This window comes from Rhynchophorus ferrugineus, unplaced genomic scaffold (assembly GCF_030347505.1).
Source record: "Rhynchophorus ferrugineus isolate W39M unplaced genomic scaffold, kcgeb_rfMv2 rfM11, whole genome shotgun sequence".
NCBI lineage: Eukaryota > Metazoa > Arthropoda > Insecta > Coleoptera > Curculionidae > Rhynchophorus > Rhynchophorus ferrugineus.
Window position 1 is genome coordinate 28,259,936 of NW_027472590.1, and position 16,689 is coordinate 28,276,624.

Below are 16,689 nucleotides of genomic sequence, written 5' to 3' on the forward strand. Positions count from 1 at the left end.
TACAATTAATTTATTACTACTTTTCCTATGTGGTTGGATTAATTATCAAGCAAGACGAGTGCGAGAAACTACATCAGTATGTATTCCTCAATTATAAAATTATAATTATTTATTAATTATTAACTTATAGCTATAGTTTACACTAATAATACACACTAAATGTTCACACAAATTCGTATGGTTTTGTTCGTTTCAATCTCCTGACATCCTGCGCGCTGTCCAGCAGTTGCATTGCTTCCACGTTAGTATGATTTAGTCATCTTCTTTCGTGTTTCAAGGCGAAATCCTGCACAACTTCGCAAATCCATTTGATTTCCAGGTCATCGTGCAGTTCTTCATTGGTTACATAGCGATAGGCATTGGTAATCAATCGAAGAACCTTGTTTTGACAGCGCTGTATGACTAACTGATTTGAATTTTTAGTGCAACCCCATATTTGCACCCCATAGGTCCAAATTGGCTTTATAATTGTATTATAGATCAACCTCTTTGATTTTAGATCAAGTTGAGAGTATCTTCCGACTAACCAGTATAGTTGTTTCATTTTGGTTCTAATGTGTTTTGCTTTTTGTCTAACGTGATGCTTCCAATTTAATCTACCGTCAAGATGGATTCCAAGGTATTTTGCTGATTCTGCTTGAGGAATCGGACATCCATTGAGTGATATAATTAAGTTTTTATTATTTCGCCTTAATGCAAAATTAACGTGGACAGATTTGGAGCTATTAAGTTGAATTTTCCAATCTTTTGTCCATTTGTAGATTTTGTTGACTGCCACTTGCACTTTTTCTATTGCCCTAGGCAGAGATACATGTTTTGCCATAATAACTGTGTCATCAGCAAAGGTTCCAAGAAGTGTTTCTTTTGTTGTTGGAATGTCAGCAGTGTAGAGCAGATACAGGAGAGGTCCTAAGACGCTACATTGTGGAACTCCAGCCGAGATATTTTTAAATGTCGAGAACTCCATTTCGTGCGATACTCTAAATTTTCTTCCGAATAAATATGATTCCAGCAATTGACAATAGTTACGCGGTAACAGTTTGCTCATCTTACAGATTAATCCCAAATGCCAAACCCGATAAAAAGCTTGTGAGACATCCAGGAATATTTATTGCAGGGCAGTATTTCTTTTTTTCAAACGCTCTTTCAATAGCCGCAGTTACTCTGTGCACTTGATCGATAGTTGAATGGTGATTTCGAAAACCAAACTGGAAATCTGCTATTGTTAACAAATGTTTAACACGTTTAAATATCAGCTTCTCAAATAGCTTTGATATTGCAGGTAGTAGCGAAATGGGCCTGTAAGGTTCGACTTGTTCTGCAGGTTTGTCAGGTTTTTTGAGCATAATTATTTGTGCAACTTTAAAGCATTCCGGGACATGCTTCAGCTTTAAACAGGCATTAAATATATATATCAACATGATGATTGCTTTTCGTGGCAGTTCTTTCAATAATCCAGGTGAAATGTCATCTATACCAGGTGCCTTTTTAGGATTGAGGTTATCAGTTTCAGTGGCAACTTCCAGTGGAGAAATTAGATTTAGATCTACATCGGGTTGATAAATAGGAGATGTATTCATGGTAGATTCTATATCATTAGGCCGAAAAATGTTAGCTAAGTATTGTGCGAACAATTCAGCTTTTTCATTGTCGCGTACTCAATAAATGGCAAAATGAATAAAGCAAATAAGCGTGCGTGATCTTGATGTCGAGGTGATCGGGTGACATAAGTTCTAAAAACATAATAAAAGCGTACCTGAGCAACTAATTTTTAATGGCAAGGGTGAAATTAAAATATAATTCAAATTATTTAGTTCCCGGCCTGCCATAGTAAAACACATTTTTTTAACAAAATTCATAATCATAATCTTGAGAGCCAAAAAAGAGGAAGCCTACTCTACAATAAGACAAGCTAAGGCAGGTGTACCACAAGGAAGTGTATTGGGACTAATCCTTGACACTATACATGTGATATTACACAAATTGAAAATATCACGATGGCTACATCTTCTGATGACAATGCGATTGCTGCTGTTGGAGACATTATCGAGTCACACGAAAACTACAACAAGGAAGTGAAAAATCTTCAATTTCACCAGACAGCCTTAGGATTGCATTACTGTACTCAACTTGTTGATTAGGATCTCTCGGTAGCAATTTTTGGACTAACTGAATTTTGTACGGGGACATTTTCAAATCAGTTTGCAAAATTTGCCTTAAACTGTTTGCAGAAATGTATTAATAGGAACCACGTCTCTGAACTGATGTTTCTGGAGATTCTGCAACACTATCGCGCACCAGAGCCACATTTTCAGCGTTAGGAGACGTCCGTTGTCTTCTAGAACGAGCCCGTTTACTGTCGTACAGTATTGCCGAAAGTTCGCATATAAACGATAAATTGTGGTTTTGAGAGGCACCTGACGATTAGGATATACTTGACGCAATTTCCGCTGGGTGACAATAATGAAACGATTACTTTCAATAAATATTGTCACTATTTCTGCTCGTTATCGTGGGGTATATTTATCCATAATAAAATTTGGACGTCTACACAACACAATGGTTAAAGCGAAACTGAGTTAAACGTCATATAATCAAGATGGCGCGCAATCAAAATAGTAGCGAGACTTTTGCCGCACTTGTCCTTTTAATACACAGGCCTTTCTTACTATAATAAATGTTATATATCAAATATATTTCTGATGTTATATTAAAAATATTGTCAAAACAAGTATTGGTAATAATATAATATCATTTTTAAGTTATTCTCTTTAGTCTATTATGAGAGAAACTACTTTATAAATGGTCGCAGGTGTACTTTATAAATTGTAAAGGCGATCTCTAGTTATAATAATACTGCGAAGCTACTTAGTATTGATTTACATGATTGATTTCATAGCTGTGTGAATTTATTTTCAGGCCCTAAAAGAAGATGGTTTTAACACACCCGTATCAGAGAAGTTTCTGCGTGTTTTTTATTTCCCTCGCTGTGCTTTTCTACTTTCGACGATTTGAGCGAAACTCCATCAAAAGAGGAAACTCCAATCAGTTGGAGAATAGAAATTTAACGGCGGCTTCGGATGCTTATCCCTCTACTTTCGACAACTTCGAAAATATTTCCCTGGAAAACGTTTCCGCCGACATTTTCAACACGTGGAACTTCCTCAGCGTCTCGTTTGTCGATCGGAGCTTTAAAGTTGCCGATACGGAGCCCAAGAATGTCGACACTGTCATTCACATTCTCGGTACGTATTAATATTTATTAGATTTTTCTAAATTCAGAATACAGGGAAGTGAACAAGGTGTAGTTGAGCTCAGGTGTACTTAAATAAAAAAAAATTAAAATTAATTACATCTTATGGTGAATACAGACCTGAGCATTCGGGGCGTACTTCGTGGGAAAATTGAAAATGCGCATAAGCAGAATTGAATTCGGCGAACAATCGTGATGAACTGGTTTCAAAATTGGTTCAATTTTTTTTCAGCTTTTTTTCAGGATTTTAAGCTTCTTTCAGTATTTTCAGCGCTTGGCGACGAACCGAACGCAGTTCCAGGAGCCGCGGATCTGGTCAACAATTTTTGGCGAATGTGGGAAAAATTGGGGGGATTATTAATGACATATGTTTTGGTTTTGAGGAAATAACCCTGTTTTTCTTTGTAATTTAATTATTACTATAATGATGTCTTTGAATGATAAATATGTGTTTTATATCTATTAATTATTAATAATAATACATATAATTATATAAAAACATCATAAAAAAGGAAAAATTAAAATATTTATATTTTAGTTGCAGGAATCTTATTATGGTATCTGAGATAATATTTAATTTTGATTTCTATTTTGTAAATGGTGATAATAATCTCATATCATATAATATAATTATTAACAACATGAAAATATTAAGTTTGCCAACTAATTTTATTTAATTCATAGAACAATGCAAACATTTCAAAATGTGACGAACACATCAACATGTAAAAATAACCAACCCTTAAACGCACTATACTCAACAATCACATTCTTAGCTTCTTTCCAAGAAGAATCGACCTAAATTATAAAATAAAACTCATTAAACACATTAGTTTTAGAGAAAAGAGTCCATTATCTATGTTATTCTTTAGTCAGCAGATCTCACTAGTTGCAAGGTGTTATTCCTTCATTTTTTCCAAGATATGTCTCAAATGTGCTCGTTACCAAGTTTATTTATCACTTTATTTATTTGAAAATATACTAGCATATTATTCTCTTATAAGGACTGTGGCTCTTCCATCCAAATCGTCTTGCACTTGTCCGTTTTATTTTCTCATACTACTACTACTACTACTAGTTAACAAATATTTCACCTTCAAAATAGTAATAAAATATATACAAAATACATCATGCAGTAAATACAAATTCACACCTGTTTATATAATTTCGGTCCCTATCATTGACGGATGACTCCATTTATACATTTTGTGCCACCAAATAAAGGTAATATTCTTAATTTAAGGTTTTACTATGTCTACACATATACACTCGTTTCTCTTGGGACTGAATACATAAACTTCAAACGAGCTGAATTTCAATATTCATATTTTCTATACAATAATTTCCTACTCTTTTAAAAACGATTAGACGGTACCGTCGAAAAATGATTCACCAGATATTTTATTTTGGAATGCCATTGTGATAATTTCGGTAATAAACAAAAGACTACAGGGTTCCGAACCAAATGATGAAAACCGTCAAATGATTTTTGGAGACCGAAACTTGCCAAGAAGAACCGAACGCCCCACGAATTGATATCGATCACCGCGAACGGAGAGATTTTCGCCGTATTCATGCCGAATCTTCGCGCAAATCCCGAACGTTCGCTTCGTTCAACTCTGTACACACCATTACAATAGATATTCCTAGTACAATCTTAATTTACACATTTTTTACAAAAGCAAGGCAAGTATGGGATTAGCACGTTAGTATGTATTTCTTAAACTAAAATGTCCGATTCACATATGTTATGGGATATTGCGTTGAATCAGTTTGTTTTACACGTAATTTGGGACATCGACGATGACACGCAACGCTTTATTCTGGAACTTCTAGAGGGTATCTATGTTAGATTTGCTAGTAGTACCCCACAGTTCAATACCATAGGTACAAATGGGCCTAACTATTGACTTATAAAGCAAAACCTTGTTATCTAATGATAATTTAGATTTACGCCCTATCAGCCAGTACATTTGGTTTAAGCTGTTTGCGTTTTGTCACTATATGTTTTTCCATGTCAAACGTCGATCAAAATGCATTCCCAGATATTTAAGGTTGTCTGCTTGCGGAAGTTCATGATTATTTAATTTTACTGAAGGACATGTTCTTCTACAAAGGGTGAATGTCACATGGGTAGATTTTGTCTCATTGTTCTGATAAATGATTTCATGTTTTCAACCACAATTCGACTTTGTTGTTCGACGAAGACCTACAAGGTTTCTTGTGGCTGATATTGGATCATCATGTTATGATAAAACCGCTGTATCTTTAGCATATGTTGCAACAGTAGTGTTTCTTGAGGTCGGTAGGTCAGCTGTATACATTAGATATAACAATGGGCCAAGAACACTGCCCTGCGAAATACCCGAATATATTGGGTATAGGTCAGTGTATTCGTCACCCTGTTTGACAACAATATGTCTGTCTGTGAGGTATGATTTCAGCACTTGAAAGTGCGTTTGGGGCAAAAGCTTTTGCAATTTAACATGCAGTCCAGTGTGCCACAACTTGTCGAAGGCTGAGAAATATCGAGAAATGCAGCAGAGCAGTATTTTTTATCGTTTAAGTTTTTGTTAATTTAGTTGACTAATCTATGTATTTCTTCTATTGTTCCGTGTTTATTATGGAAGCCAAATTGATGGTCTGGAATAATATTTCTCTCCTGTGCGATTATTTTCAGTCTCTTAATATTGGTAATTAATCGTAGAACTTTGTTTTGAATGCTTCGGATTTCTAGTTTTGTTTGATGTTTTAGTGCAACCCCATATTTGCACCCATAGGTTCAAATTGGCTTTATGATTGACTGATAAACCTATCTCTTTAGTTTTAGGTTAAGTTGAGAGTATCGTCCGACTAACTGGTACAGTTACTTGACTTTGTTTTTTGTGTAACATGATGTTTCTCATTTAATCTACCATGGAGATGTACGACGAGGTATTGAACAGATTGTGCTTGAGGAATCAGGTAGCCGTCAAGTAATATAATTAGGTTTATATCATTTCGTCGGAACGTAATATTAACATGGATGGATTTGGAGCTATTAAGCCGTTTTTTCCAGTCTCCGGTTCATTTGTAGATCTTGTACTTTGACTTGTAAATATTTGGGACCGATCTTGTAATCTTTACTGCTACTTGTACTTCTCTTACAGCGTTAGGGGGAGATATATCTTTTGCAATGCTAACTGTGACGTTGACAAATATTTCAAGTACTGTTTCTTTTTTTGTTGAGATGTCAGTAGAGTGTTCTCAAGACACTACCCTGGTAAACCCCAGCCGAAATAGGTTTAAGTGTTGAGAATGCCCCTTCATGCGAGATTCTAAATTTTCTTACGAAAAGATATGCTTCCAGCAGTAGACAATAATTCCGAGGTAGCAATTTGTTAATTTGTAAATGAACCGTACCCGATTAAAAGCTTGTGAGACGTCCAGAAATATTGCAGGGCTGTTTATCTTTTTTTTCGAATTTCTTTTCAATAACCGCTGTTACTCTCTGCACCTGGTCGACGGTCGAGTGGTGATTTCGAAATCCAAACTGGAAATCTGCTATTTCTATAAATGATTTAACACATTTTGACAGTAAATGTGTTCTCAAATAATTTTGATATTGCAGGTAGCAGCGAAGAGGTCTTGTAAGATCCAACGTCTGTTGGTTTGTCAGGTTTTTAAGCATAATTGTTCGAGCAACTTTGAAACATTCCGGAATATGTTTCAGCATCAAATATACATTGAATATGTATGTTAACAAGATGATAGCTTTTCCTAGTAGCTCTTTCAATAACCTAGGTGAACTATAATCAATACCAGGAGCCTTTTTAGGATTGAGGTTTTTCTTCTATTGGTGACCTGATTTTCCAAAATCTGATTTACAAGTCATTTTCTATTGTAGATTTTATATTATTCTCCGTATGAAACAATTCAGCTTTTTCATCTTTGCGTCGAACCCATTCATTTCCTCTCTCCATTATTTTCGATTTTAGTTTACTTACATGTTTTTAATCCTCGAGACTCTTCTTTGTCATTGCTATCAAAACTACCATTTGAAAATTGTGATTTTATGTAGAGAAATTGTTTAAACTATAGATTTTACCAGTTAGATTGTTTAACAGTTGTCTATATTGAATCTTCCGATTTTCCTGCTAATAAATTATTTTTCGATTTAAATTCACCGAACGTAACGACATAAAATATTGTTAATGTAAGGGATATATCACCTTACAGCCATCTATGGATAAAAACAACAACAGTATCTTCTTTTATGTATTTTTTTTATAAAATACGATATGTATTTATAGAAGTATCTATACCATGAATATAAATTTTTTTCTTATATTATATGTACATATTAACTAATATATTCATTCAAACGATAACCGGAAATAGTCTGAGTGCAATCTTGGATGGGACAATACAATAAAATAATATCACCGATCTATATATAAAAGTTCACATGATTTTCCCATATCTTAAAACATAAAATCTTCCCCAACTGTTACCAATAATATGAGATTAATGACATTAATATCAAAGCTGATGTCATATATTTATTCCGAGTGGTATCAGAATGTTTTTTATTATTATTACTCTTAGTAGTTCCACAATCTGCCCAGAGGGCAATAAGTATTTGTTATGTTTATATTATAAATATTCATGGCATGTACAAAATCACTTCATTAAGTTGTCTCCTGTATAAAATACTATTTTAATTAATTAGTCTTATTCTGAAGCTTATTCTAAAGTTTACTACATATGTCCAATAGTCAGATCGGATGGTTTTAGACGTTTTAGTCTACGCACTTCACTGTCATTTCGCATATTTAGCTGATTAGCGAGTACATTGGGATGCACTGACAGTCTTTCGAAGTACTTCGTTGAATCACACTCGTTATTGGTTCTAGAGGAATATCGCGTCGTATCACTTCGTTTTAAACATAGTACGGAGCATCGACAATGGCATGCAAAACTGCCATTGAATGCAATGAACCGTTATATGATGGATATCTTAGACTTGCTGGCGGTTCCCCATAGTTGGTTTCTATATGACCAAATACAATCTAATAATAAGCCAATACATTTGGTAGAGTTTAAGTCCAAGTTGTTTCCTTTTCGAGTACATCACATACATATAAATTATATTACAATTATTGATTTTATTATTTATTGACTAAATTTATTATTAGATTATTAGATTTATTATATTCTGACCACTCTTGTAGACCTACTTATTCTTTCTTATATTCTTAATGATATATAGTCCTTCCAATTAAACAGCCAATATACGTCATCAACACCATCAAACGTATTGCCAAGTTCAGTTTATAAAAATGTAAAATCCCTTTGAAACTTGGAGTTTTATCATTCTACTAATTAGTATTACTCTAATTAAAAAGAGACAGAATGAGGTCTGATGGTTGTATTGATATTAGTCGACATCGTTGGTATATGTCAATATAAATTTACTAAAACAACTCTAACCTACGAACTTTTGTGGCTGTTTAATTAACTGTAGTTTAAGTACTTCAATAAATATGCATTAGATGAACTACAATGTTAAAATAAATTATATTTTATAACGTTTTTTTTTAAATTAATTTATTTACATTAGAGGTTTCTTGTCAGAGTCAAAATAGACAAAAACTTAAACTTGGTGAGTGGATTGGTTGTTATATTAGACGGACAGGCATATTTACAAAACTATTTAATAAAGTCTTTGAATGTAATATATCTGTTCTTGGATTGGAATGTGTACTTTAGCTATAATGATCAGCAAATGGTCCTTTCGCCTTTTTTATCATTTTTGGCCCATGGTCCATTGTTATTTTAAATAAGATGAATAGTTGTTCATAGTCGCTCTCTTAAACTCTTTCTATGTTGATAGCTTTTGTAGAAATGATTGATTTTCCTTTGCCTTATTTGGAGAAAATCTCGTTTGTTAATACCCTCTTATTACCTAACTGCGTATAGTATACAATATTGTATATATATATATATATATATATATATATATATATATTTTGTACTGCTTCTTGATATACAGTTCACGCGAAGCAATGGCTTATATATATAAGGACTCCGCTCCATTAGAAACAATAGTGATAGTAGAGACATCGATGATGCAGAACGCAGTGGACGTCCAAATGAGGTGTTAACATCAGAAAACATTAAGAAAATCCACAAAATCGTGTTGAATGATCGAAAAGTGAAGTTGCGTGAGTTAAATAACATCGTAAAAATAGGAATAGAAGTGCTGTTTTTATATTGCATGAGCATTTGACTATAAGAAAACTCTATTCAGTGGGTGTCGCGTTTGCTAACTGTCAAATAAAAACAAGAACGTGTTAATAATTCTCAGCAGTGTTTGGTCATATTTAAATGTAACAACCCGGATTTTTTGCATCGATATATGACAATGCATGAAACATGGATCCATCACTTTACTTCGTAATCAAAACGACCGTCATCTGAGTGGATAACAACTGGTGACAAGCTTATTTTGAGGCAAAAGATAAATCATTCTACAAAAGTAGCTCTTGATGGAGCCATTGGTTAATTGTCGTTGATTAATAAAGTCAGTTTTGATAAAAAACGGCTTTTCTTTGTTACGCCCGGGACTTTTCAGCCCTTGTTTTACGTCTTTCCCAAAACTAAGTTCACATAAAAGTGTTTTCTGATTTATTTATTCTTGGGATCATCTCAAGTCAGCAATAAAGGACGAAAAAAGAATCGTTGTCGCAGTGCTGGCTAAGAAAATTACGTTAGATTTACAGTTGGATAATGGTTTGTCGTGTTACTTAAATTTTCAGGTCTCTTCGAATTAACAAGCGGTCTGAGTGCCCGCCCCGATGAGGAACCTGAATTAACGGCCGCCAAAGTGGCAGTAAAACACGTGAACGCTCTTAATGTTCTACCTGGATACAAGTTGGAACTGGTCGTTAATGATACCAAGGTAATTAGTGCAGCAAGCAGTAGTAATTGGTAGGTATTAATGTTTACTAATTAGTCAGGTATTCTTAAGGCGCATAATGAACTAACTACGTTGATATATGTTAATTATACTGAGTCATTTTCGTTGGCCAGTTTCACATGTGATATGATTAGAGTTATAATAATACAACAAGAAATATATATATATATATATATATATATATATATATATATATATCATACATATCACTACATAGTATAAAACAAAGTCGCCTTTTCTGTCCCTATATCCCTATGTGCGCTTAAATCTTTAAAACTACGCAACGGATTTTGATGCGGTTTTTTCAATAGATAGAGTGATTCAAGAGGAAGGTTTATATGTATAATACATGCATAATATACTAAGGCAACATTGCTAATTTTAGAGGTTTCTAACGTGATGTCGTAAATTAACCTATTTTTTTAGGCTTATTTAGCAATTAGCAAAAACGCTGCCTAACCCTACGAGTTAGATCAAATTAATGTACTACAGTATTGTACACCATAAAAAGGTCTACAAAAAAGTCCGCGATGGTATATGTTTATCTTTTAGGGATAACCCACATTAACCATTTTTATTGTTTACTTTTTACGTGAGAAAATGGCTTATTTACGAAGCTATTTTAAAGCAATACTGCATTAATCCTTATCGAATTAAGTACCTTAAATACAGTGTGCAATTAATATAGATCAATATGGTTCCTTACAGCATGTAAATTAAACAAATATTTTCGGAGATATTACAAATTTAAAATTTGCGTTTAAAAATGTGTAATGTAATAAAAATTGTATGAATTTAGATATTCCAAAGATAGCAGGAAATCTTCATAGTAAGTATAGGGGAAGAGGAATTGTTTTACTCCAAATTTAATGCGTGCAGGCCAAGGGCAGTAATGAATGAACCAAAAATACTGGATCGATTTTAATCATGTTTTCATTGAGTGACATAGGCATATATATTTTATGCCCGTGCAAAGTCGGAGCGGGCCGCTATGTTTTTATATACAACGTTCATATTTTTTCTGTAGTGTATTTAATTTAGTATCAGCATTGCACCCGTGCGAAGCCGGGGCGGGTCGCTAGTATATATATATAACTAACTATATAACTAACTTATTGGAAGTGTATGAGGATGTGGTATATGAGGGAAAAAGGCATGGAGCGCTGTGAACGATGAGGGAATATAAAAATAACAAAACAAGCATTAATTTTTTTAATTGATTATAATTTATTTTAAGTAATAATTATTTATATCGTTAATTCATTACATGATATTAATCTTTTAATGCCACAGCGTGAACAATATTTTTTGTTAGTCCGTCTTTAGCTAATACAAACAAACTTGATGGTTTACCCACTCGAGAGCATGCAACGTATAATTGTCCGTATGAAATGGTGTGCTGAAATCTAAGCCACAAACAGACATTGTTTGGCCTTGGGATTTATTAACAGTCATTGCAAATGCCAATCTAATCGGAAATTGAATTGGCACTTCTGTGGGTATAATAGGTGTTCGTGGTATTAATATATTTTCATCTCGATGAATGATGAAGTGATGGCTTTGATAACGGTTTTCATTAATTTTTTAATGACTAATCGCTTACCGTTGCACAGCCGTTGCACATAACTTACCAAGTGATAATATTTGATGTTATCGAGCGGAATAAAAGCTGATAAATTTATTAAAATGACTCTTAAAAAGTAGGGGTTGGTGATAGAAAAGTGAAAATTTACTTATCACTTTAGGAGTTTGAAAAATAGACAGTAACCGATTCTCAGACGTACTAAATATCATTAAAAGTTTCATAAAAGTCGGTCAAACCGTTTCGGAGGAGTATCGGTACGAACATTGTGACATGAGCATCAGGATTGGAGCTACATTTAATTATACAGTGACAATAGTTTGTAAGTTACAGTTGTTTTATTATATTTACATTGAACTATTTCCACACCACTTATAAGGCGCGTCTTTTTTTGTTTTTTTACCTTTTTACGTTTAGTTATTGTTTCCTTCGTTTGTTTCCTGCTGTGTTTCCTTGTCAAACCATTTTCATATCGTTATACTTCCCCTTAATTTTTTGTGTTACTACCTCTGTACATTTTTATTGATAAAATTCAATTTAATCACTGTATTCTCGCTAATGCATTTGCTATATCTGCAAAACGGTTACTATTTATTCTCTTCTTATACATTCCAGCCAATTGCTCATGAATATTGCTAATAATTATACATATATCTATGCACACAAATATTTCACATTCTACAATATGATTTTCTACCGTTATCCTATATTAATCATTTAATCAAAGCCTTTGTCGATCCACTTTTTGGGATTTTTTCCACTAGTGTGTGAACTTAAGGGACTTAAATGAAACTTGAAAACTATGCTCCAGGAATGAAACCAATCCAGTTTCCAGCATGAAGAATAATATATCTGCAATAAGTTTTTAAAGATGTTATGACTAACAAAATCTATTCAAATTTTATTCTTAAATTTATTTCTCCAAACTTTTGTTGTATTTACACGTATCTAGATACATAAATCTTTACACTCTAGAATACGATTTCCTACAGGTATCGTATATTAATTATCACCCTTATTTATTTTCATTACTCTCTTTGTCTTTTTAATTGTCAGCATTGAATCATAATCCCACATGAAGAAAGTTTGATTCAATCACTGCCACTTTCGGAACCTAAAATATATTAAAAGAAGTAAATTACATACAACACAATTAAATATTTGACGTATGTTTATCAAGCAACAATTTGAAATAGTTCACTTTTTAGCATGGTTTATTTAAAATTTATTTTATTTACTTTAAGCCAGTCCTTAATTGCAGCCTTTGTCAATGCACTTGGGATCTTCTCTACCATTGTATTATGATATGGTGCATTGTCCATAAAATAACTGATGGTCCAAGTCCTTTAAGAGCAATGAATTATTAATAAATGTTATAACTAACAAAACCTAATCAAATTTCACTCTAACATTTATCTTTTCTATCAACTTTTTTTGTCTAAACATACCTTTTATTGTTGTATTGCCATGGATGGCCTAATGTTCAATTTTGAAATATCCATATCTCGTCTAAATATCAAAAACGAAATCATAAATCTTCCTTGAATTTATTAAATGGGTTTAAAAATTGAATTATTTTAGAAGCAATGTCTTGAAATTCCGTTAGACCTCTTCGTGGGTTATCATTACACCATTTAAATCCTAGGTCTCCTAACAGTAAGATGTCTAGAAATAGGTATTGTCGATTGTCCTCTTGGACTCCATTTGTGAAAAAATACCTAATAACTAATTTCAATAGGGTCATGTTAGGTGAAGACAAGGTTCATAGTGCTATAGTGAAGTCAGTTTTAATAAAAAACGGCTTTTCTTTGTTATGCCCGGGACTTTTCGGCCCTTGTTTTACGTCTTTCCCAAAACTAAGTTCACCTAAAAGTGTTTTCTGAATTATTTATTCTTGAGATCATCTCAAGTCAGCAATAAAGGTCGAAAAAAGAATCGTTGTCGCAGTGCTGGCTAAGAAAATTACGTTAGATTTACAGTTGGTTAATGGTTTGTCGTGTTACTTAAATTTTCAGGTCTCTTCGAATTAACAAGCGGTCTGAGTGCTCGCCCCGATGAGGAAACTGAATTAACGACCGCCAAAGTGTATTAATACGAGCAATTAATAATTTAATTTTAAAGGAAGTAGAATTACTTTTATATTTTAATGTTCTGTGGGTCTGTAAAAAGAATTGGAATAATACTACGAATGTTTTATCGTATTTTAATATATTAAATGTTATTTTTAAATAATATAATATACTATAATAAATATAGACAATACAATAGTACCAAAACAAAACCTAAAAACTAAAATGTACAGTAATCATAAATGCGAAATAAAAATTAAACATATACCTCATTATAGAAAAAAAAACTAATCCATGACATATTTAAAAATGATGGCACAATAACTACTAAAGCTTTTTTAAAAAAAGTAAACGCTTTATTTATTATTGAACGGAAATATTTATTAACAAAAATCGAGAGAGTAATCGAAATATTACCTATTATTACCATAGAAACAGTCAAAAGTATTTTACTATTTATCATTCACAATTTCAATATTTTTACCCTATTACATTAAAATTCTTGAGAAATATCGTTATAAAATGCTGCTGTATTAATATACAATATATTGTTGTGTACAAGTAAAGTATTAAAAAAATAATAAAACTACGTATATTACAGATAAATCCTTGTAAGCATAAATTGGGTACATTTTTGTTAAGGTCGCTGTTAGGACCACAGAGCCAGAACGTTAAAAATCAGTCGAATGAAACTAGTAGAACCAAAAATAGTAACTAAAAGTACGCGACTGAATCAGTCGACAGTAAATAGTAACAAAGGCAGTCGGACCGAAAATAGCGATTGAAAACAGTCGACTGAAGCAGTCACTGGTAAAAAGAAGTAAAATCAGTTGAATCAAAATTAGTGACTGAAACAGTCGATAGTAAAAAGTAGTCAATTACTAGACAGTCGATAGTCAATTTCATTCGAAATTTTCCAAAGCTAATATTAATAAAAAATATGTCTCTAATTTACTATAATTCGTTCACATTTTTATAATGTATCAAAAAAACGATGATGCTTTGGCATTCATCCATTTGGCACCTTCAGCATTTCCATACCGCGAAAGAACTCCACACTGAATATAAAACGATGAAAATAGATAAAATTTTACCGACAACTATCTTTAAGATGGACATACACCTATTTCCTTTTCCCTCGAAAACAGTTGGATGGCCGAAATCCAATCAATTCACCATATTTATTATCAGATATGGATTTAAGGGTGCGGTGTATTTTCAATTTAAACGAAAAGAGCTTATGAATAAATGAATAATATTGTTGTTAATTGGTAAAGTTCGAACACAAAAATTTGGTATTCATTAAAGATGTATCGGGTAACTTGATCGATTGTTGAATCTCAAGGAAAGTTCAGTTAAATATACTTTAATGATCTTTGAGTAAATAATATGATGAAAGTTTATTATTCAGGAGATATTATACCGAAAATTATTGAAAAATATAAATATATAAACAACGATGTTTTAAAGATAGTTTAAAACTTTATTGGAGATATTCATTAGTGAGAATGGGAAATATCGATGTCATCAATTATTAAGCTGCCTAACCTAATAATAAAGTTAAATACTATGGTTTTGATATTTGACATCCTTTGACATAATTTTTCATTTAATATTATAATGTTAACTTAATACAAATCATTTGAGTATTTTTTCGCGTGGTCTTAGTAGGAAGGCGCAGAATTTCGCTACATTTGTTAGTATAGGCACATTTAAAGAAAATATTTTATTAAGAAAAGATTTCATTGATTGAGTAGTACTATTTATCATTGAGAATTTTGATCTTTTTACCCTATTACATTAACAATCTTGAAAAGTATGGTAACAAAATACTATAATATTAATACACAATATATTGTTATTTACAAGCAAACTACCAAAAAAATAATAAAACTACATATATTACAGATAAATCTATGTAATCATAAATTGGGTACAGTTTTGTCAAGGTCGCAACTAGGACCACAGAACCATGACGTTAAAAATCAGTCGAATGAAAATAGTAGAACCGAAAATAGTAACTAAAAGTAGACGACTGAAACAGTCGATAATAAATAGTAACAAAATCAGTCGGACCGAAACAGTTAGTGGTGAAAAGTAATAAAATCAGTCGGACAAAAAATAGCGACTGAAACAGTCGATAGTAAAAAGTAGTCAACTAGTAGTCGATAGTCAATTTCAGTCGATAGTTCCCAACACTACTACTGGCAAATATAATCAAAATTGTCTATGGCCCTGTTCTCTTTTTCATATTTCTTTAGTGCTATCAATTCAAATAAGATGTATTAAGGTTTCTATCTTTTTGTTCCTTCATACTGAAAACAGTGCAGCATAGCTGAAAGTCTATGTCTGTTAATATTTTAATTATTTGTTTAACACAAAAAGGTACTGAGGCAAGTTAAAATTATTTTTAAAATGTTGTTGTGAAAATTGTAGAACGGATAATTAAAACGTAAGTAAAGCAAAAATGAACTAAAACTCAGAGCTGATGCGGTAATCTTGAGAGGTTTTGATATCATCATTTCAGATGACGTGAGTTGACTGCTTTATTGAACTATATATATAGGCGCAATCTAGGTGTGTATGAATTTCATTGTTGAGTATGTCAAGATATTCAAATGTTATGAATGAGAGGTTTTTTTTAATCAGTTAGCGGTGAGTTCTGTTGACGCTTTTGCCGTGGTAGTTTTGTGGCCTTTGGTCACAATCCTCCGTCAGTTCACTTTGTATTTTGTTCACTATTCCTCTCTGCTGATCATGTTTTACTATGTTTTATGTATGTTGCGATAACCTTGGATACTGTCGTTCGTGAAGTGTTAAATGT

The 16,689-nt window shown here is 32.5% G+C and overlaps 1 protein-coding gene across 1 annotated transcript in view; it reads left to right on the forward strand.

The window, feature by feature from the left end:
• The window catches only part of GABA-B-R3 (gamma-aminobutyric acid type B receptor subunit 3), a 71,548-nt gene that overhangs the window by 2,828 nt on the left and 52,031 nt on the right, over nt 1-16,689 (forward strand). The window contains exons 2-3 of the mRNA XM_076418224.1: nt 2,920-3,245; nt 10,054-10,196. Coding sequence (XP_076274339.1) covers nt 2,933-3,245; nt 10,054-10,196 — 456 coding nt within the window. The 5' untranslated portion in view covers nt 2,920-2,932. The remainder of the gene's footprint in view (nt 1-2,919; nt 3,246-10,053; nt 10,197-16,689) is intronic.